Consider the following 21137-nt stretch of genomic DNA (forward strand, 5'->3'; position numbering starts at 1 on the left):
AATATCAAATTACATATATGGAAGGGTAGTATGGAATAATTTTTTTAATGTTTCAGAGGCATACTTAATCTCCTGTCCTTTTTAAAAAAGATTTTATTTATTTATTTTTGAAGAGAGGGTAAGGCAGGAAGAGAAAATATTGATGTGAGAAAGAAACATTGATCAGTTATCCTCTCATAGTGCCCCAACTGGACAATGAACCCTCAAGCCAGGCATGTGCCCTGACTGGGTATCAAACCAGCAACCTTTTGCTTTATGGGATGACAGCCGACCAACTGAGGCACATTGTTCAGGGCAGGTACCCAATTGCTTGATACCCAGTTTTTGTGTACAAGTCTTAGCTTCATCACTTCTTAAATAAGTGACCTTGGGTGAACTACTTACCCTTAGTTTTCTCATCTGTACAACAAAGGAAATAATAGTGTCTATTTCATGGAGTTGCTTTTAAAGATTACCTGAGATAACTGTAAAGTTCCTGTTAAGTGTCTAGCAAATGGTATTTCCTCAATATAAAGGGACTTTTATTAGGATGACCTATACTTTGACTTGTTACTAATTTATTTAGACATACAGGAACAAGGGAAGACATAGGATGGTCAGTCAGTAAGATGAGTGTATGGCACCTCCTGGAATTCACATAAAGCACCTGGTACCCAGGCCACTTAAAAAGCTTCTAAGGTTCTTCTAAGTGTGTCTATTCCGAAATGTTCACCTGGCCGTTTAAGACTTGTACCTTTGCTGAAGAACAGTACTGATTGTGTGCATTAACTGTGGAGCCTACCTGAAGCCTTCTGAGGAGTTTCTTCTTTTTTGGCAGGAGAAAAGGGGGGCTGGACTTCTTCAGGACTCTCAAGATCTCCATTTGGGATCCAGAACTTACCAAAATACCCTAAATAGTCCTGCTGTTTTCAGTGGTCCCTGCAGTGCTTTTGTTAGAGTGCTGCCTGGATTCACCTGGAGAGAATCTCCTAGAGTTAGCTGCAGACCTGCTATTTCTGTGATACAAATTTTCTGTCAAATCAGGTCCATTAGATGTTAGCAAGAGAGTTCTGCCTCATTGTGGGCTGGTATTCGGGTGTTGTAGGAGTAGGGAGAAGAAGTGGATAGTGCAGGAGGATTGGTTACTGATTTGATCATGTCTAACCTATTAATGCAAGAAACCTTTCTTTTGTCTTCTAGGGATTGTTCCCTGAAGGGGAGACCATTTCATCTTTTCCGATTACTCATCCAGTACCATGAGCCTGAGCTTTGTTCTTTTCTTGACACAAAGAAAATTACTCCAGACTCCTATGCACTCAACTGGGTAATAAAGTGAAAGTAGGAACACTTAATGAAAAATAGATTTCTATGAAACTATAGGTAGGGTTTTTCCCCAAGGAAGAGGAAGAAAAGTACTTAATTATAGACCATTACTGCTTAAAGCAAAGGAGTAAAATTTTTGGCACTTCATCAATCACTTGTTTTGTTCCTCACTTACGTTAGTTCAGATTATTTAACATGAAGTTTAGTGTTTTGTTGTTTTACAATGAAATATGTCACATATTTATGAGGTCTGTCCAGAAGGTATTCAGTCATATAATATGAAAAACCGAGACATTTATTGAAGAAGATACAAGATACAAGAAACATTGTCCATAGGACAATGATACCTCAGTCCCCTTCAAAGTAGGCACCTTGGGATCTCACACAGTTCTCCCAGTGGCTACCCTGTTGTATTTTCCTGAATCTCATCGATGGTCTGAAATCTCTTCCCTTTCAAAGGTGATCTTAGTTTTGGGAAAAGCCAGAAGTCACAGGGTGCCAAATCTGGGCTATAGGGGTGCTGAGTGATGTTTTGCCAAAAAACCTTGCATGAGATGTGATGCGTGAGTGGGCATGTTGTTGTGATTGCCCATAGCTACAGTCTTCTGGTCATTGGAATAGTTTCGTGGAGGAAGTTCAAGCTCAGTCACACCTGATGCAGATTTGTTGCTTTACTCAGTCATTTTAAATGTAATCACACAGTACACATGCTCACTGAACATTGGCTATCGTCCCCACTGACAAGTACAGTGAAGTCGTCATTGTTCAGGCATGTGCATTCCAGTCCACTCTCCTTGGCTGCCAGGTTACGTGGATATCATGCAAACTGTTCTTATTATATTAACAATGACTGGAATTTTTCCAGACAGACCTCATATATGTGTATATAATACATACATATATACATATACATATATACACAAACATACATAAAAGCAGACATATAACTATATGCATGTAATATAACTGTCCATTCACTTTAAAACTTAGAAGTGATATTCAACAATGAAAATTACTTAAAATACCAAATGATTAATATAAAAGAATGTAAAGTATATCTCACTGCTCTTACATCCTATATTTGTATTTTCAGTGGAGAGTTTTATTCTAGGTCATGGTTTTCAAACCCTTTGGTCTCAGGACCACTGATAAATATACAACATTTATTGAGAATCAACTGCTTATATGAATTATGTTGATTAGAAATTAAAATTAACTTTTAAGTATTCATTTATTACTTAGAAGTGATGATAATCTATTATATGTTAACATAGACAGCCTCCTTTTTAAATAAAAGGTAACTTTTTCAGAAGGTAACTAGTGAGAATAGTTTCATTGTTTTATATTTTATAAATTTCATTAATATTTGGCTAGATCACAGACAGGTAGATTTTCCTATCTGCTAGATTCAGTCTGTGATAATGCCACATGTAGTAGCCTTTGAAAAATTCTCTTGGTTGTAAGAGGATGAGTATGAAAAAGGCAAATAAAATCCAAGTATTATGAAAATAGTTTTGACATCATGGACTCCCCCAGGCCTCTCAGACCACACTTTGAGAACTGATCTTCTAGGTTTAATTTAAGATCTTTTTAAAACCATGATTGGGTGCTAGAAAAATACATATTCAAAAATTAAACATTCCTTGACTGCATCTTACCTAACTTTTCTTCAGGAACTCCCGTTTCTGTCACTTTTAACTGTGAGATTTAAGATAGCCTCTGAGCCTCAGTTTCTTCATCTGTAAAATGGGAATGATGATAGAACCTATCTTAGATGGTGAGGAGATGAGTTAGCAATCAAGAAATGCTTAGAAAATCCTAACTGATTTGAACTCTGGCCTGTTAAATCTGAAACTACAGGAACCTGTTCTTAAGTTCCCTCTTGTCTACTGTCTGGTCACTTTGAGTTAAACTAGTAAAATACTTATAAAATTGTAGCTTCTCCAAGACTCATATGTTGACATGAACTACTTATTTGTGTTGAAATAAGAAACTTTTTTTTAGCATTCTAATACTTAATAGGGGTCTCTCTGGTCATGTCATGCCTAGGAAAATGCCATTTCTGTTGCCAGTACTCTTAGCAGATTTTAACTGAGTACTAAAAGAACTGGTGTCTCTCTTCAGTTGATGCCCCAAATAGTTCATTTTTGTTACTAATATCATGTCTATATAATGGAGTGTTTTATTTTTAATCATGAGATGAAATAAAATTAATTCATAAGCTCTGCAAACCTGTAACTATGCACAGTGCAATGGTAGTTTTAGTTTAGCTGAGTGAGTTTAATGATGACCATATATTGCCATTCTTTTTTTATTTGCATCTTCTAATCTGTATTTGTAATAGTGATTTTTTTTTTATTTTTTTAAAGATTTTTTAAAATTTATTTATCTTTAGAGGGAAAGGGAAGGAGAAGGAGAAGGAGAGAAAGGGAAGGAGAGAAACATCAATGTATGGTTGCCTCTCGTGATTCCCCTGCTGGGAACTGGCCCGCAACCTGGGCATGTGCCCTGACTGGGAATTGAACTGCGATCATGTGGTTCACAGGCCCGCGCTCAATCCACTGAGCTACACCAGCCAGGGCTGTAATAGTAATTTTTAAACAACAACAAGAAATACCAGTAGTATTATGTACTTTAAAAGTTTGTGCACAAGTGTAGTGGTAGTTACATGGGCTGTGGCATCTCAGGTGTTTATTCTAGTCCAAACACCGCCATTCACTAGCTCTGTGAACTTGGGAATGTTATTTAATACATATCTGTTTCCTCACTTAGAAAATGGGGAGAGAAAAATTGTTTTTAAAGGCCTGTTATGTGAATATTTAAAATAAAGAGATATTTAATACTATGACAGTTAGCTTAGTACCTGGCTTAAAATATGTGTTCCCATTAGCTGCCTTTAGCCATTAAAACTGTTTTAAATTTAAACTTCTACATGAAATTGCTTCTGTACCTAATGAAAATTGAAAGTATCACTGAATTCATGCAATTTAAAGCACAGTTGGGCTCAAGATAAACTTATGCATTAGCAATTTTTTATTTAGAAGAAAAAAACATAGAACTTCTGAAATCCATTGAAGGATATAAATGTAGTCTCATCTGTTTCAAATGATATACAAGTATATTTTGGGAGCAATTCACATTTATATTGTCATCAAATTTTGGGGGGGAATGCTCTTACATTACAATGTTCAAGTCTCACAATTATAACTTAAGTCATCTAATTATGCTAGTTATCCTTTGTTCAGTGTGATGTCATGCTAGTTAATATGCTGTGGCAAATATGTGGCAGTTACTTTAGGTATTCTTACAACAGTGTAAGAAAATGGGTAGTAGTAATACTTTTTTAAAAAAACAGAAGTAGAAATGGAAGCTTTAAAAGTTTGTTTGTTGCCCTAAGTCAGGCAGCTAGTAACTGGCTCCATTGTGCTTTGGATCCCCATGTTGTGCCTTTGGATTGTATATACTAAAATTAAAGTGCACATTAAATTTCAGGTGCAGGTAATTTGATGTAATGTTATTTATGCATTTGCTTTAATACTTTTAAAGGACAAGTCATTTCTAATGATTTATGTTTGTCATTTTATTTCCTGTTTACAGCTTGGAAGCCTTTTTGCATGTTATTGTTCCATTGAAGTCACTCAGGCAATATGGGATGGATACCTACAACAAGCCGATCCATTTTTTATTTATTTCTTAATGTTAATAATCCTTGTTAATGCAAAGTAAGTATCAAGTTGGTTAGATTTTTCTTTATTCTCAGAGTACTCTGTTAATGTTTAACTAATTTGATTCTTTGTTTACAGAGAAGTTATTTTAGCACAGGAGTCAGACAGCAAAGAAGAAGTTATCCGTAAGTAGCATTTAATGTAGAAAAAACGTTTTGCTTCACTTCATTTTTTTCAACTCAGTTTCCTCACCTATAAATTAGTCTAAAAGAGCTCTGAGATTCCCATTCAACTCTTACACACTCTTCAGGTATAAACCTTAGACTGTTTTCCCCATTTTTTCTATATTCATTCATTCATGTATGTGTTTTCACTTTTTCATTCCTTTCCATATACTATTCCTTTGCTTTCATTATTCAAATAAAGTGCCTTGCCCTCCTTCTGTCCTTTCTCTTCCTCCTTCTGTCTTCCTCCCTCCCTTCCTTTTTATCTCCCTCTTTCTTCCCTTCTTTCCTGTCCTCCATCCCCAGCCCCCTTCTTCCTCAGTTTACCTTTCAGTTCTGTTTTCATGGTACCTCCATTGTGAAACCTTGGTTCTCCTTTTAGGTTCTCCCCACTCTAGCCCCCATACAGATTTAGTTATTTTCTTTCTGCATTGCCTGGCACTTGGTACTATCTGTACGATAGTGTTTATCTTGCTAAATTTTAATGATTTATTTTAACATTTCTCTCACAAGACTAAGTTCCTTATGTTAGAACTGTTTCTTAGTCATTTTTATTTTCATGGGACCTGGCACCTATTAGGTGTTTGCTAACTAAATAAATCACAGTATTTTGATCAAGGCTAATGAGTGTGATTTGATTGCCTGGCACCATCATTCACTAACAGAATTGCATTAATAGTTTCCAGCTTCTCTGGGAACATCCACTCCTTCCTAAACAGTTTTCAAGGCATCAGTATTGAGATTCCATTTATGTCATTTTTATTATGTTGAGAACATTCTAGCTTTGATGCATAAATAATGTCCATTATTATATTCTTCATAAACAGTTTTTTAAATATTGTTATATCTATAATCCTATTTCAGAATTCTTGGAAAAAACTCCATCCAGTTTGAATCTAGAAGATATAGAAGACCTTTTCTCTCTGGCTCAGTATTACTGCAGTAAAACACCAGCTTCATTTAGGAAGGTATAAGACAAGAAATTCTCAAGTATTTGGTATTCACATTTTGCACATTGTTTTATTGTTTATATTGTATCCATTTTGGTTAAATCTAGGTTGGAGTTCTTTTCTGTCTTTTCATGTATTGCAGTTTTGTGTGATTGTCCACTGTAAATACTCTCCCTAGTGAAGGAACAGACAGATGAAAAAAGTGGTATAAAAATATACTGCAGGTCATCTCACCTGTACTCTGATGCTTATTAGTTATTTCTGATCATTAGAAAATTGATTATGAGATATTTCCTAAATTAGTGCTGTCTTGACTTGAAAAATTATATTACAAAAATCTAATTGAGCATGTTTAATTATGCCTTCTTTATTTGTAGTTCAGCTCTGCACAACTTTACTGATGCAGAGCTGTCTTATAAGCAAAAAGGGTCATTTAGCCCCATAAACACCTAGACTCTTTCTCAGACCAGACAAATGCATTCAAGAGAAAGGATGCTGGATTAGAAGCATGAGTGGTGTCAGGTCCTAGAAAGTAAAAGTCCAAGAAACAAAAACTCGTAGTGGAGGAGGCACAGAAGTACCTTAACAGCTGGTGTACTGCCCACAAGTTTGTCTGACCTTACATGCCCATGAGAGCATTGATTGTCTTTTTTTTTTTTTTTTAAGACAACTTGCTAGTTGGTAGTTCTGTCACTGAAACATCAAGATGAGATTATGTTCAGTATAGCATGTTGCAAAAGGCAGGTAAGGGGAATCTCTTGAGAACATTTCCCTTGAAACTCATTAATTAAAAAAGAGATTCTTTTGGTTTCTAGGAACTAATTTCAGTTATTTTATAATTGCCTTATATAGATTGCCTCAGTTCCCAACAATGTTGAATAAGTCAGATGGTGGAATAGTGGTTTAGGATGTGGGGTGAAAAAGAAGTCTTATACTTTCTTTTCTCATTTTTAAATTATTTTTATTTTTCAATTACAGTTGACATACATTACTATATTTGTCTCAAGAGTACAACTGCAAAGATTAGATATTATATAACTTACTGAGTAATCACCCTGATAAACCTCACACCCATCTGACACCATACATAGGTATTAGAATATTATTGACTATATTTCCTTTGCTGAACTTTATATCCCCCTGGCTGTTTATAACAACCAATTTGTACTTCTTAATCCCTTCACCTTTTTCATCCTTCCCCCATCTCCCCTTCATATGTCAGCCATCAAAGAGTCTGTTCTGCTATTCATTAATTTTGTTCTTTAGATTCAGTTGTTGAGAAACATGTATTTATGACATTTTCTTAATCATATTTTTTATCTTTTTTTTCTTCATAAATAAAACTCCTTTAACATTTCATCTAATACTGGTTTGGTTATGAAGAACTCCTTTAGCTTTTTCTTGTCTGGAAAGCTCTTTATCTGTCCTTCAGTTCTAAAGAGAAGCTTTCCTGGGTAATCTTCATTATAGGCCCTTGCTTTTTATCACTTTGAATATTTCATCCTAGTCCTTTCTGGCCTGCAAAGTATCTGCTGAGAAATCAGCTGACAGTCTTACAGGAGCTCCCTTGTAGGTAACTAACTGCTTTTAACACTATCTCTTTGTCTTTATGCCTTGGCTGGTGTGACTCAGTGGACTGAGTGCTGACCTGTGAACCACAGGGTCACTGGTTTGATTCCCAGTCAGGGCACATACGTGAGTTGCAGGCCAAATCCCCAGTAGGGGGTGCTCGGGAGGCAGCCACACATTGATGTTTCTCTCCCTCTTTCTCCTTCCCTTCCCCTCTCTAAAAATAAATAAACAAAATCTTTTTTAGAAAAAGATTATCTCTTTGTCTTTAACCATTGCGTTTGAATTATATTGTGTCTTGGAGTGGGCCTCTTTGCACCCATCTTGTTTGGGACTCTGTGCTTCCTTGACTTGCATTCCTATTTACTTCACCAAGTTAGGGAAGTTTTCTTTCATTATTTTTTCAAATAGATTTCCACTTTCTTGCCCTTTCTCTTCTTCCAGTGCCCCAGTTACGTGAATGTTGCTATGCTTGAATTTGTCCCAGAGGTTCCTACTAGAATTCTGCATCTAGTAGATTGCTAGTCTCCATTTTGTTTAGTTCTCTTCTTTCACTTGGGACAAGTTTCTTTGTCTCCTTATTTTGCAGCCTCCCTGTGTTCATTTCTGTATTTTAGGTAGAGCTGCTATGTCTCCCAGGCTTCATAGAGTAGCCTGATATAGTGGGAGTTCTGTAGGTTCCAGTGGCACAGCCTCCATGATCACCCCAGCTGGGCACTTAAGGTGCATCCCCTGTGTGGGTTGTGTACACCCTCCTCATTAGTTGAGCCTTGATTGTTGTTGGCACATCAATAGGAGTGGTTTACCCCTGGGCAGATCAGCTGCAAGAACTGGCCATGACCACCAACCACTAACCTCTGACCAGTGTGTGTGGAAGATCAGCTGTGCAAGAACAGGACTTACTTCATCAGGGCTCTGGTGCCTGCTGAGTCTGCCCTTTAAGTGTATTGCTTGTGGAGGTAGTTGGGTGGCGATGCTTCGATATGGTCTGAAGCTGTCCACTGGAGGCACTGGTTCTGGGGCCTCCTGGGAGATGCAGGCCAAGATCAGCCACTTCCTGTGTTCTGCCTGAGGGCTACCCTGCATGAGCTACCTTTAAAGCAATCTGCAGATGGTTGTACTTGTGCTGGGCTTAGAGGTGCCCAAGCAAGACCAAGCAGTGAACAAAAGTCCGCTGTTGGTAGTGTTGGGGCTAGGACCACTTAACGACAGGTACAGGGCAGGCTGAGGCCAAATGTTGCTTGTTTGAGAGATTTTAGGAAAATCTGAAGCAAGAGCCAAGACAAGCCATTTGAATGGAAAAGCCACTGGAAACAGCTTGAGTGGATCTGAAAGTTGGGGAAGGCAGAGTCTCAGGAAATCAGCAGGGCTGGGTAAATAGTATTAGCCAGTTTTGGATGGAGTTTTGATTATGGCTCCCACTTGTTGGCTCTGTGTGGGGAGGGCTTACAAAAGGAACAATGATATCTGCCAGCACTTATTTTTACTTGTTTTTTTTAAAGTATACTGTATTGATTATGCTATTACAGTTGTCCCATTTTTTCTCCCCTTTATTTTCCTTCGCCATGCATACCCCCTCCCACCAACATTCCCCCTACCTTAGTTCATGTCCATGGGTTGTACATATAAGTTCTTTGTCTTCTCCATTTTCCATATTATTCTTAACCTCTCCCTGTCTATTTTTGTACCTACCATTTATGCTTCTTATTTCCTGTACTTTTCCCACCATTCTCGCTCCTCCCCCTCCTCACTGAGCCCTTCATGTGATCTCCATTTCTGTGATTCTGTTCCTGTTCTAGCTGTTTGCTTTGCTTGTTTTTGTTTTTTTAGGTTCAATTGATAGTTGTGTTTCTATTTTACTGTTCATTGTTTTCGGCATCTTTTTCTTAGAAAAGTCCCTTTAACATTTCATATAATAAGGGCTTGGTAATGATGAACTCCTTTAACTTGAGCTTATCTGGGAAGCACTTTATCTGCCCTTCCATTCTAAATAATAGCTTTACTAGATAGAATCAACTTGGCTCTTTCATGACTTGGAATACTTCCTTTCAGCCCCTTCTTGCCTGTAAGGTTTTTTTGGAGAAATCAGCAGATAGTCTTATGGAAACTCCTTTGTAGGTAACTATGTCTCCTTTTCTGTTGCTGCTTTTAAGATTCTCTCCTTCTCTTTAATCTTGGGTAATGTAATTATGATGTATTTTCATGTGTGCCTCCTTGGGTCCCACTTTTTGGGGACTCTCCGAGCTTCCTGGACTTCCTAGAAGTCTATTTCCTTTGCCAAATTGAGGGAGTTTTCCTTCATTATTTTTTCAGAGAAGTTTTCAGTTTCTTGCTCTTCCTCTTTTCCTTCTGGCACCCCTATGATTTGGATGTTGGAACATTTAACAGAGCTTCCTAAGCCTCTCCTCATTGTTTTGAATTCTTGTTTCTTCATTCTGTTCTGGTTGAATGTTTATATCTTCCTTCTCCAAATTGTTAATTTGAGTCCAGGTTTCCTTCTCTTCACTGTTGGTTCCCTGTGCATTTTCCTTTATTTCGCTTTTCATAGCCTTCACTTCTTCCTCTATTTTGTGTCCATACTCAGTCATTTCTGTGAGCATCCTAATTGCCAGAGTTTTGAACTGTGTATCTGATAGGTTGGCTATCTCTTCATCACTTAGTTCTTTTCCTGGAGTTTTGATCTGTTCTTTCACTTGGGCCACACTTCTTTTCTCGAAGCCCCCATTATGTTGTAATGGGCAGATCCGTAGGTATTCATCAGGGCAGGACAACCCCCTTCTCTGTGTTGTGGCACTGTATATAGGGAAGGCATCCGAGGGGGAGCAATGCCCCTTGCTAGGCTCTCTCCCTGCTCTTAGCCACTTTCCCTGCTACCCACAAGCAAATTGGGCCCGTCTGGTGGTGATTCCCGTGTGGGTCAGTTTATGTACATTCTAGGATCCCTATCTGAGGTGGCCCTAGAGGATGTTTTTTTCTGTAGTTCAGTTGTAATTCGATGTGGTTGTGGGAGGAGGTGTGTACCGCATTTATCATCTTCCCCGGAAGTCGTATATTTCACTTTTCAGTTCTATTAAGAGGAACAGCTTTTATTTTTCAGACATAGTAAATAGCTGTAGACTATGTTGTTTCATTTCTCTGATTTTGTGTGAATTCTGACAGGGACTCGATTCTTTTTGTAGCTTTTAGGTTATAAGATTTGAGATGATATATTAAGTTTTATAAATCACGCCATTCAAGGATGTTGCATAGTTATTTCTCCTTTTATCATGGTTTATTAAGAATATTTTTAGGAAGAAAATTTGATTTTGTTTTTTCTTTATAGTGTTTTAAAGTTTTCTCTTCAAATAGGATAATCACCACCTATTTGGTAGTACTTTGTTGGGAATTAAGGATGACGATGCAGACCTAAGTCAGGCTCTTTGTCTGGCCATCTCGGTGTCAGAGATCCTTCAAGCAAATCAGCTGCAGGGTGTAAGTAAAGGAAACCCACAGTTTTGTCAGAGGACTAGACCCTTGAAATGCTAGGAACCAACATTTCCTTTATGTTTGTTGATTTCCACAAAATTAATTTACTGCAAAAATGTGGCCATTTTGCTTTTTTTGATGTGTTAAATCTTCTGTCCATTTTATTTATCTTTATTTTTTTTTAAGATTTTTTATTTATTAGAGAGAGGGGAAGGGAAGGAGAAAGAGAGGGAGAGAAGCACTGTTCAGTTGCCTCTCATACATGCCCCAGCTGGGGACTAAACCTGCAATCCAGGCATGTGTCCTGACCAGGAATCAAACCAGGGACCTTTCACTTTGGGGAATGATGTTCAACCATCTGAGCCACACTGTTTAGGGCCAGGTGGTCATTTTTAAACTGCCAATGTTGGCAATATTTTCATTGTCAACAAACTAATTATTTTAACACCAATTTTTGTAAATTGTTAAACTTTTTTCACTTTAGCAAAACAAATTAATGGTGCATGAAGTACTTAGAAGTGAATTTAGCGTCTAACAGTTAAATTCTGAGTTGTTACATGACTAATTGAATTATGTGGTTAAACACGGTAAAGCATATAGCAAAGGAGAATTCAGGAAATACGCCTTTTTTTTTCTATTGCTTTCTTCATGAAATTCTAATGAGCCAGTTCTTCATTCTATGATATGTTTTTTAATACTAGTTTTGTGACATTTACCCATGCATGTGTGTATTTGGAATGTGCAGTGTTTTTCCAAATGGGGGAAGAGAAATGGACATGGGAGATGCCTTTGACAGTAGATCTTTTTAAAATGAGTAATTCACATATTTTTTAATTAAAAGTATTATTTAAAAACAAATGGAGCCCTGACTGATGTGGCTCAGTTGTTTGGGTGTTGTCCTATGAATCGAAAAGTTGCCTGTTCGATTCTTGGTCAGGGCATATGCCTGGGTTGCAGACCAGGTTTCCAGTTGGGGGTATGCAAGAGGCAACCGATCAATGTTTCTCTCCCTTTTTCTCCCTTCCTTCCTCTCTCTCTAAAAATAAATAAATTTTTTTAAAAATGAAAACATGCAATCTAGTTTAATGAGACCTATATGAACTTCTTCAGTTCAAACTGGCATTTGCGAACCTCCTTCACCCACCAAAAACATTTAGTTCTTATGTGAATTGAATTGTTGATAAGTTTGTGGATTTATTTGCAGAAACAGGAATTGTATCTAGATCTGTGTTTGTAACTATATGTTTTTTAAAAACTGTTTAATATAATATATATTAAATTAAATTTGAGTATACTGTAATTAGTTTTATAGTTCAAACTGATGTTCTCTTGCTATGTATTTTAAGACTTTCTGGTGAAGAACAGTATATACAGAATGTTTTAATTGTTTAAAAGGAAGAAAATTTTTTAGGATCTTAAGGCAATTTTCTTGAACCTGTACTGATTGGGTCCTTCTGACTATTTGTGATATAAATTTTTTTAATAAACCTATTTCTTCTCCTTTGGTAAATTGTTAATGCTGTATTGTGTAAAGTATAACTCATGGCAGATTACAGTACATCAAAAAATTGTTTCTTTCTTAGGAAGGAGTCCGCTTCTTTGTGGTGGATTGCCGTCCTGCAGAACAGTATAATGCTGGGCATTTATCAACTGCTTTCCACTTAGATTCAGATCTGGTTAGTATTGATGCTTATTAAAATTTTTTTAATTAAGAATTTTTTTCTTTAGCCCATTAATATACCTATACATTAAGGAGGGAGTCTTGGCCCTTATGATAAAAAGTGTTGCTCTCGGGTTGCCTTTTCACCCAGGACACCCTCTCGGCATGATGAAAACATTGTTTACTATGGCTTACCATTGCTATGTCAATAAATTCTAAGCTTCTTACTATAAGCTACCTGAAGTAGCACTCAGCATAGTGCCTTGCACCTAGTAAATATTACCTCTTATTAAAATTGGATAATTATTCTAAAAGTTTTTATTATAAGCTTTATTTTCATCATGAGTACTTATGCACATAATAAACTAATATTTAATAAGGGCAGCGCTGGCATATGGGTGCTGTGTTGTTGAATCACTGTCCTCAGGTCACTGTAATTGAAGAAGTAGATGAAATAGAGAAATATTGCCCTGGCTAGAGTGACTCATTTGGTTGGAACGTCATCCCATAACTGAGGGGTTACTGGTTTGATTCCTGATCAGGCACATTCCTGGGTGTGGACTCAGGCCCTGACCGGGGCATGTGCAAATGATGTTTATCTCTCACATTTTTCTCCCTCTTTCGCTCTGTCTCTCTCATCCCCCTTTCCCTCCCCCTTCCCTCCCCTCTCTCAAATGAGAATAAAATAAACCTTAAAGAAATAGATAAATATTGTCAGAGATGCTTAGAGCAGTTGGTAGACCCATGAGTAATATCATTTAAGCCATTCTGGGGTTACTAGAGCCTCAGTGGTAGGGAAGACAGACAGAGCAGTATCCACTTTCTCTGATGGTGCAAATGCCCTCCTCCCAGCTTGTCTGAAAAAGTTGACTCTGAGGCTGAAAGGCATGTAAAGGAAGGGCCTAGGTGGTGTGGTGTTGAGGAAACTCATAGAAAATGGAGGTAAAACAACCCAGAAGAGTTTTAGGTGTCGTAGGTGAAGAAGACAATCCTAGCTTGTTTGCATACTGAAAGTGAACTCTGCCTTTCTCTTCCTTGATTTATTCAGGAAGACTTAGATGGTTTTAAAATTTATTCAAGTGATTCATGAATACTTGAATGTAAAAATTCAAAGAAAATCTCCAGAGTTAACTACTAACAGCTTTCTTAATCTTCCAGACCCTTAATATGTATTTACATATTGTTTACCTTTTTTTCACTTGCATCTTCACCTAGTAGCTCACTTAACAGTTTTCACTTAACAGTTTCTTAAAGATCTTTGCATTTAAGTACTACTTTTTGATGGCTGTATAATACTCCATGGTACAGCCATACCTTAATTTACTTTTTTGATTGATGTACATTTGGGTTGTTTTCAGTTTTCTTATAATAATCAGTGCAATTTACATCCTTATACATATATTGTGAACTCATGCAAATATTTCTGTAAGATAGAGAGGTATGGGTATAGAAGATGTTACTGGAAACTGCAGTATTGCTCTTTAAAAAGACTGAACCAATTTACACTTTATAGCTGTTTATGAGAATGATTGTTTTCTGCCATCAGCATTATTGGACATTACCAATTGTTTTTTATTTTAAAAGAATGATAGATGAAAAACAGTGGTAATTACTACTGATTTTAAGCATTTTTGTGAGTATGATGCTTGCTTGTTTGTTTTTTATAATGCGCATCTATGGTTTGTCCATTTTTCTATTGGATTTTCACTGTGCTTTTCTAATGTCGTCTCAGTACAGTAGCTTTAAAAAAAATTGTAGTTATTGACATACATGTTTCCTTGAGGGTAAGAAATTAAATTTTTCATTCCTTTATCTGTCATATATATAATGCTCATAAATAAAAGGCTTCTGCTATTTCTGGCTGTCCTCTAAAATATTAATACATGGCTTGCTATGTGAGTGGGAATAAAAAATATAGGTTGTTTTCGATGTATTGTTTTTAGTCTTGGACTATTCTACTCAGTGTTAAATTTTTCTTGTCATGACACCTAAGGAACACTGTAGTGTGTTGTTTAAGAAATAAACAATAAGCACACATTCTTTTTCTAGTAAAATGTTTCTTTGCATAATGGTATCTCTATACCATGGACCACCATACACCAATTTAATCAGAAATTCCTGTGAATTTTCAGCTTTTGCTTTAATATGTTATAGATACATTTATACGTGTTCCTTTTTTCTTATCCCAGGGCTTTTATTTGTAAGAGCTTTTTCTTTTTCTTTGTTTTCATGGTGGATATTTAAATGATTATTTTCCTGGAAAAATATTTCAGGTTTTACAAATGTTTGTGAAACACAGGCTTGGCATGTTTTTAATTTTTTTTAAATTGTGTAGATGCTCCAGAATCCATCTGAGTTTGCACAGTCAGTAAAGTCTTTGCTGGAAGCACAGAAGCAGTCCATTGAGTCTGGCTCCATTGCCGGCGGGGAGCACCTCTGTTTCATGGGCAGTGGCAGAGAGGAAGAAGACATGTATATGAACATGGTCCTGGCACACTTTTTACAGGTATGCGCACATATCATTTCAATTTTGCTTTGTTACTGCTATCACCTTTAAGAGCTGCTCATGGTATTTTTGTGCTATTATCTAATACACTGTCAAATTTATCTGTATTCTTTTCTAACAGTTTATATATTTTGTGTCTATCCCCAGGTTTTCATGTGCTTATCAGGTTTATTTTTTATGTTTAGATTTTGAACCATCTGGAATGTTTTCCTGTGTAAAAAGTAGGATAGGAAGTAAAAAAAAAATTTCAGGGAGCCAGCCAGTTGTGCTATCGATTTGAAATACCACCATTTTAATAAACTGAATTCCTCTATGTGTTAGCATCTATTTCTGGACTATTCCATTGCATTGATATGTATACTTATTCATATTCCTAGTACTTTTTACAGTAGCTGTATAATTAATTTGATTATCTCCACTTTGAAATTGAATAAATATACAGGTATATTTATTCATGATACTTAACCACCTTTTTTTGTGTGTTTGAGTATTGTTTTTGGCACAACTAATCTGTAATTCTGATTTTATGTAATCTGTCTACATCCCTTCTCTACAAAGCCTCACTTGGTTATGGCTCTTTTGTTATAGAAGTAGTTGTTTATTAGGAATTCTTTGTTAGTTTATATATTAAAGTCCTCATTTTGTGTAATTCTATGTAATCAGGAAGACAGTAAACATAGTGTTGCATAGTCCATTCAGTTAGGGTCCTTTCTATTCATGTTGTATTTTACCAGGAATAAGGTTTTAGAAAATTAGTCTAAAGGACAGAATCCTTGAAAGACAAAGTGAGAGAAGCAGCAAGGTATTTGGGGGAGAGATTGTAAGGTAATTTAATACCTTGTTAAGAAAAGATTTTAGAAACTTAATACACAATAACAAACAGGGACTCAAACTGATTTTAGTTGTAAATTTAATTGGTCTATTTTAAAAGTGTTCTGGTATAAACTGTATATTGTGAGAGGTGTCAGATGGCAAGAATTTGGAATATTGTGAACTTTATTTTTATAATTCAGGTTCTTTTTAATTGCTGACACTATTATAGGTGTCCCCCATTTTCCCACCCTTTGCCCACCTCCACCTAGCCCCCTCCTCTTCACCACACTATTGTCTGTGTCCATGGGCAAGTTACTGATGTGGTTTTGGAGATTTTTCTCTTCCATTTTATCATGGAAGATTTCAAATCTAAAAGTAAGGAGAGTTGAACTTTATAAACTCTATGTAAAGACAAAATCACATTATTATTATACTTTATTATAAAAAATCACCTAACTAATATTCAGGTTTCCCTGAATTTCCCAGGATCCAAAACAGGACATTGCATTAGATGAGGTCCTTAAGTCTCTTTTCATTTACAGATTTATAAGCTCTCTTTAATATTTTTTCCCTTGCATATATTTGTTGGGAAAAAACTGGTGATTTCATCTTACAGAGTTCCCTCATTCTGGATTTTGCTGATTGCATTCTTACGGTATTGTTTATAAGGTTATGTCCCTGGTATTTTCTGTAAACTGGTATTAACTTAGATAGAGACTTGATCAGATTACTTTGGGGGAGAAAGGAGGTCCTGGGTGGTGTGTACTTCCATCAGGAGGAAAATAAATACTACCCAGTTATCTCTCTTTTTTGTGTGTGTCTCTTTTTTTTTTATCATTTCTTAGATCCACTAATTTTTAGTAGTTTGTAAAGTGGTAACTTTCTGTCATTTTTTCTTCTTTACAATCAGTAACTTTTTACTTATTTTTTAAAACATTTTTTATTGTTCAAGTACAGTTTTCTTCCTTTTTCCCACCCCCATTTTCCATAATTAGCTGTAGTATTTACTTTTATATTTCATTTTTATAAAGGACAAAAATATTTTGAGAGCTTTAAAATTAATTATTCTAATTACATCCAAAAATTCAATTTAACTGATTTTTGACTCTATTGCACTATTAGAACTATAATACAAATAAAATTATAGTCTTGTTAGAGTCATGAAATTGTTCCCTCCTTCCCACCCAAGCACCAGACCTTACAATACACAAGGGAAATATATGTACCTCTCTGGACCAAAGTTCAAAATGTCAGAGAAAAGAAAAAGTCCAGAAAGTCAACATATAACCTTATATTACATTTCTCAACATTTATAGAATTACCAGAAGTTCTAATTAAATTGTATTTTGGAATAATTTGAATTTTATTTTCCATTACAGAAAAACAAAGAATATGTGAGCATTGCCAGTGGAGGATTTATGGGTAAATTTTTAATTTATTAATCCCTTTGCCTACACCTTTCAGTGGAAATTATATTACCATCAGAGCTGATTTACAGTAACCAAGTTAGTTAATGGATATACTCTTTCTTCAGTCATTTAGTATTTTCAAAAAAGTCAAGGCCAGCAGAACATAGATAACAGACAAATATAACATAGGCAATTGAAATAAATAAATAAAAGTTTAATGAAAGGCTGTAAATAAATGTGTTTAAATTAGCTTGTATTTGCAAAAAAATACTTCAGTAAAGATGCATGAAAACTGCCCACGTGATTTACCGCTACAGAGGAGCAGATGGGACTAGGAAAGAAGAGTATGAGGAATACTTTTCACTCTGTACCCTTCCTTCTTTTGCTTTTTAAATCTGTTTTGTTTTCAGTTTATTTTTTAACTACTTGAAGGTAACAGCCACTAAAAAAAATGTCAGCTCAATGGAATAAAACAAATAAGCTGATGTTTTCAAATCTGTAGAATCATATCTGGTAATCTAGGATAGTAAATAATTGACAAAATCTCTGCAGGCAAGTATTTGAGAATGTATGAAGACTTAGGTCGGAGTAATAGACTATAAAAAGAGTTTATTTTTTACAAGCCATATTATTTAAGAGGACAAACTTGCAACTAGTAAATAAATCCTGGAGCACTAATGTACAGTTTAGTAAATGCAGACAAATGTTACTGTATTGTAATCATCAAACTTGAAAACAGACAAGTTCTTATTTATTCCCACCACAAAAAAGAAGTGCCGATTATAATTATTTTACATGGTAACTTAGAACTTTTGGTAGATTAGGATCTATTTCTTGTTGGACTTTGTTGACATTAGTAACGATTATGATTATCTCCCATTTGTCATGGCCTGATAATTAACTATCTTTGAAGCTCCTACATAAAGTGGTCCACAAAAGAGATTATTGTAATAAATAGTATTAAGCAAGTATTGGCCTTAAAATATGAATGATTTATTTTCTCAGAAAAACCTCTCTTTCCAATGACAAAGATTAATTGATGTCTCTCCTTGTAAAACAAAAGCCACCATAAGTTTTCTTTTTTAAAATTAGTTTACTCTTAACATTAAATATTATTTTGTATTCATTTCAGGTGTAACCATAGGTTTTTTAATTAATCTTTTATGTCATTAAATGTTGCTGAGATCATCTATTAATACTTGGTAGATTACCTTCCAAAAGGGAAAATATGAAGCCTATATATAGTTATTGTCACCCTTAGGGTCAATTAAGAAAAGTCATGTGTACAGAGGAATTAGAAGGAAGGAGAAGAGGAGGGGAAAGTTTTCTGTAGCTTGGCGTCCTTTACTCCTTTTCAGAGATTTAGAAAGAAATACCTGTGGTATGTCCTTGGATCCTTTTTCATTCAGTTCTGATATGTTTATTATACTTCTCTGGTAATGAATCTTTCCAAAAGGGGTTGATATGTCAGGTATTGTTGTTTTTTCTTTTCTTGCTTATCTTAAGCACTGCAGCAGCACTTGGCAGACATTAATGTGGATGGACCAGAAAACGGTTATGGCCATTGGATTGCTAGTACCTCAGGCTCAAGGAGCAGTATCAGTTCTTCTGCTGATGTAAGTGTATGTGTTGAATATGTTACCAATTCAGATAAATGCCCGGAAAAGGCGATTAACTATTAAACCCCCACCATAACAGAAATGGAGTCAAAATACTTCAGACATGTCCAGTGTGGAGTCATGTTATTGTGAGGTTAGTGAAATGATGGAGGAGGCCCACACAGCTCACCTAGCTGAGAGTACAGAGGTCTATCTGCTGAATTCAGGTTTCTCCCTACCCAGCTGCAGTTTAGTGTCTCCTGGTGATAGTTTTCTGCTCCACTAAAATATCTATCAATGGAGATAATTCTGAGTCCATGATGAGCTGGTAATCTCAAATTGAGCTTATTTTAGGAATCTCCAATTAGTTTGGGCCAAGATAATACTGAGGCTTATGGTCCTTTCTTCTGCACACCATCTCTGCTCCTCCCCACCACAGCCTTTTTTTTTTTTAATCTTCAGAGAGGAAGGGAAGGAGAGGAGAGAAATATCAATGTATGGTTGCCTCTTGTGAGTCCCCTGCTGGGAACTGGCCTGCAACCCAAGCATTTGCCCTGACTGGGAATCGAACTGCGATCGTGTGGTTTGCAGGCCCGCGCTCAATCCACTGAGCTACACCAGCCAGGGCACCACCACAGTCTTACTTCAGAACTTTAGTCACCCATATTTGAGAATGGGTCAAGCAGAGAAAGACAGGAACCCATTGCCACTCTCATTAGATTTAATTTTTAGTTATTGAGATGTACACTACTAGATTTTGCTCTATCAGGTAAATCTATTTTCCTATTCTCCTTTGAAAATATTTGGGTTATAAATCTTTTGTACTTTTTCAATATTTCATGTCAGGCAGATTAGATGTCATTAAATAATTTCTTTATTAAGTAGTAGCCTTCATCTACCTAATGATCATTCTTTAAAACAGCAATAGAAGGAAAACTGCAGTACAGAGCCACAGTTACTAGCTTTGGCTTACTGGTGTAACACACCGAGATGTTCACATTTTATCTCAGCAACTTATTTTCTTTATGATCTTCAGTAAGATCTTTTCAGTTTTGGTATCTTCATCTGTGCAACACAGATGGAAATAACAACCTTCCTCATAAGGATGATATGATTAAATGTGCAAGTGAATGGAAAGTATAGTACCTACGGCTTGCCTATTTAATAGTAGTTATTACAAAATTATAACTCATTAGATGTATTAATTGAGGTTTATCTTCAGCTCTGTGAGTCAAAGCAAATTATTGTCAGATTATGAACAAGTAAGCCTTCTCTGAGAATTAAGTTTTCAACTTGATTCTCCAGGTATCTAAGAGTTCTTCATATGAGATCACCATGTATTTAATAAACATTTTGCCATTTTCAAAATAGTATTTGATTATATGGACATATCATTTCTCAGTCCCCTATTATTAAATATTTACATTGCTTCCAGTCTTTTATTATAAATACTACTACAATTATTTTATGTAGTAATATATTTATATATGTCATGATTATTTAGTCCTAGAAGTGGAAAAACTTGATCAAAAGACTAATTATCGATATCCTTAGAATTCTATTATTATTATTATTACCAATAATAATAATAATATTCAACATTTCCACCCACAGCATTGGGTATTCTGTTGCACCTTCTATCTTCAGATTTGAAAAATGCTTATTGAAGCTGGGAAAGAAACTGTCTTAAAGATGTGTTGTATTCACAGGCCTGCGAACCTGAGGATCACGGTTCGATTCCCAGTCAGGGCACATGCCTGGGTTGCAGGCCAGTTCCCCGCAGGCCAACTCCCAGCACGGGACGCACGAAAGGCAACCATATATTGATGTTTCTCTCCCTCTCTCCTTCCCCTCTAAAGATAAATAAATAAAATCTTAAAAAAAAAAAAAAAGATGTGTTGCATTCAAAAATACCAAAGAATTTCCATAGTCAGTGAACTTGGTTTTGAGTTTCAATATGGAAATAGAAACACTTT

At 35.9% G+C, this 21137-nt stretch overlaps 1 protein-coding gene across 4 annotated transcripts in view; it reads left to right on the plus strand.

Moving 5' to 3' along the window:
- The window catches only part of TBC1D23 (TBC1 domain family member 23), a 72759-nt gene that overhangs the window by 35566 nt on the left and 16056 nt on the right, over nucleotides 1–21137 (plus strand). For 3 of the 4 annotated variants that reach the window (XM_037058933.1, XM_037058930.1, XM_037058931.1), the window contains exons 5-13: nucleotides 1180–1303; nucleotides 4900–5024; nucleotides 5106–5152; nucleotides 6056–6159; nucleotides 11059–11181; nucleotides 12759–12851; nucleotides 15171–15341; nucleotides 17534–17576; nucleotides 19070–19179. In XM_037058933.1, coding sequence (XP_036914828.1) covers nucleotides 1180–1303; nucleotides 4900–5024; nucleotides 5106–5152; nucleotides 6056–6159; nucleotides 11059–11181; nucleotides 12759–12851; nucleotides 15171–15341; nucleotides 17534–17576; nucleotides 19070–19179 — 940 coding nt within the window. The remainder of the gene's footprint in view (nucleotides 1–1179; nucleotides 1304–4899; nucleotides 5025–5105; nucleotides 5153–6055; nucleotides 6160–11058; nucleotides 11182–12758; nucleotides 12852–15170; nucleotides 15342–17533; nucleotides 17577–19069; nucleotides 19180–21137) is intronic. The other variant, XM_037058932.1, reaches the window with a different exon arrangement.

This window comes from Sturnira hondurensis, unplaced genomic scaffold (assembly GCF_014824575.4).
Source record: "Sturnira hondurensis isolate 20B ecotype Veracruz unplaced genomic scaffold, ASM1482457v3 Scaffold0010428, whole genome shotgun sequence".
In the NCBI taxonomy this organism is placed as follows: Eukaryota; Metazoa; Chordata; class Mammalia; order Chiroptera; family Phyllostomidae; genus Sturnira; species Sturnira hondurensis.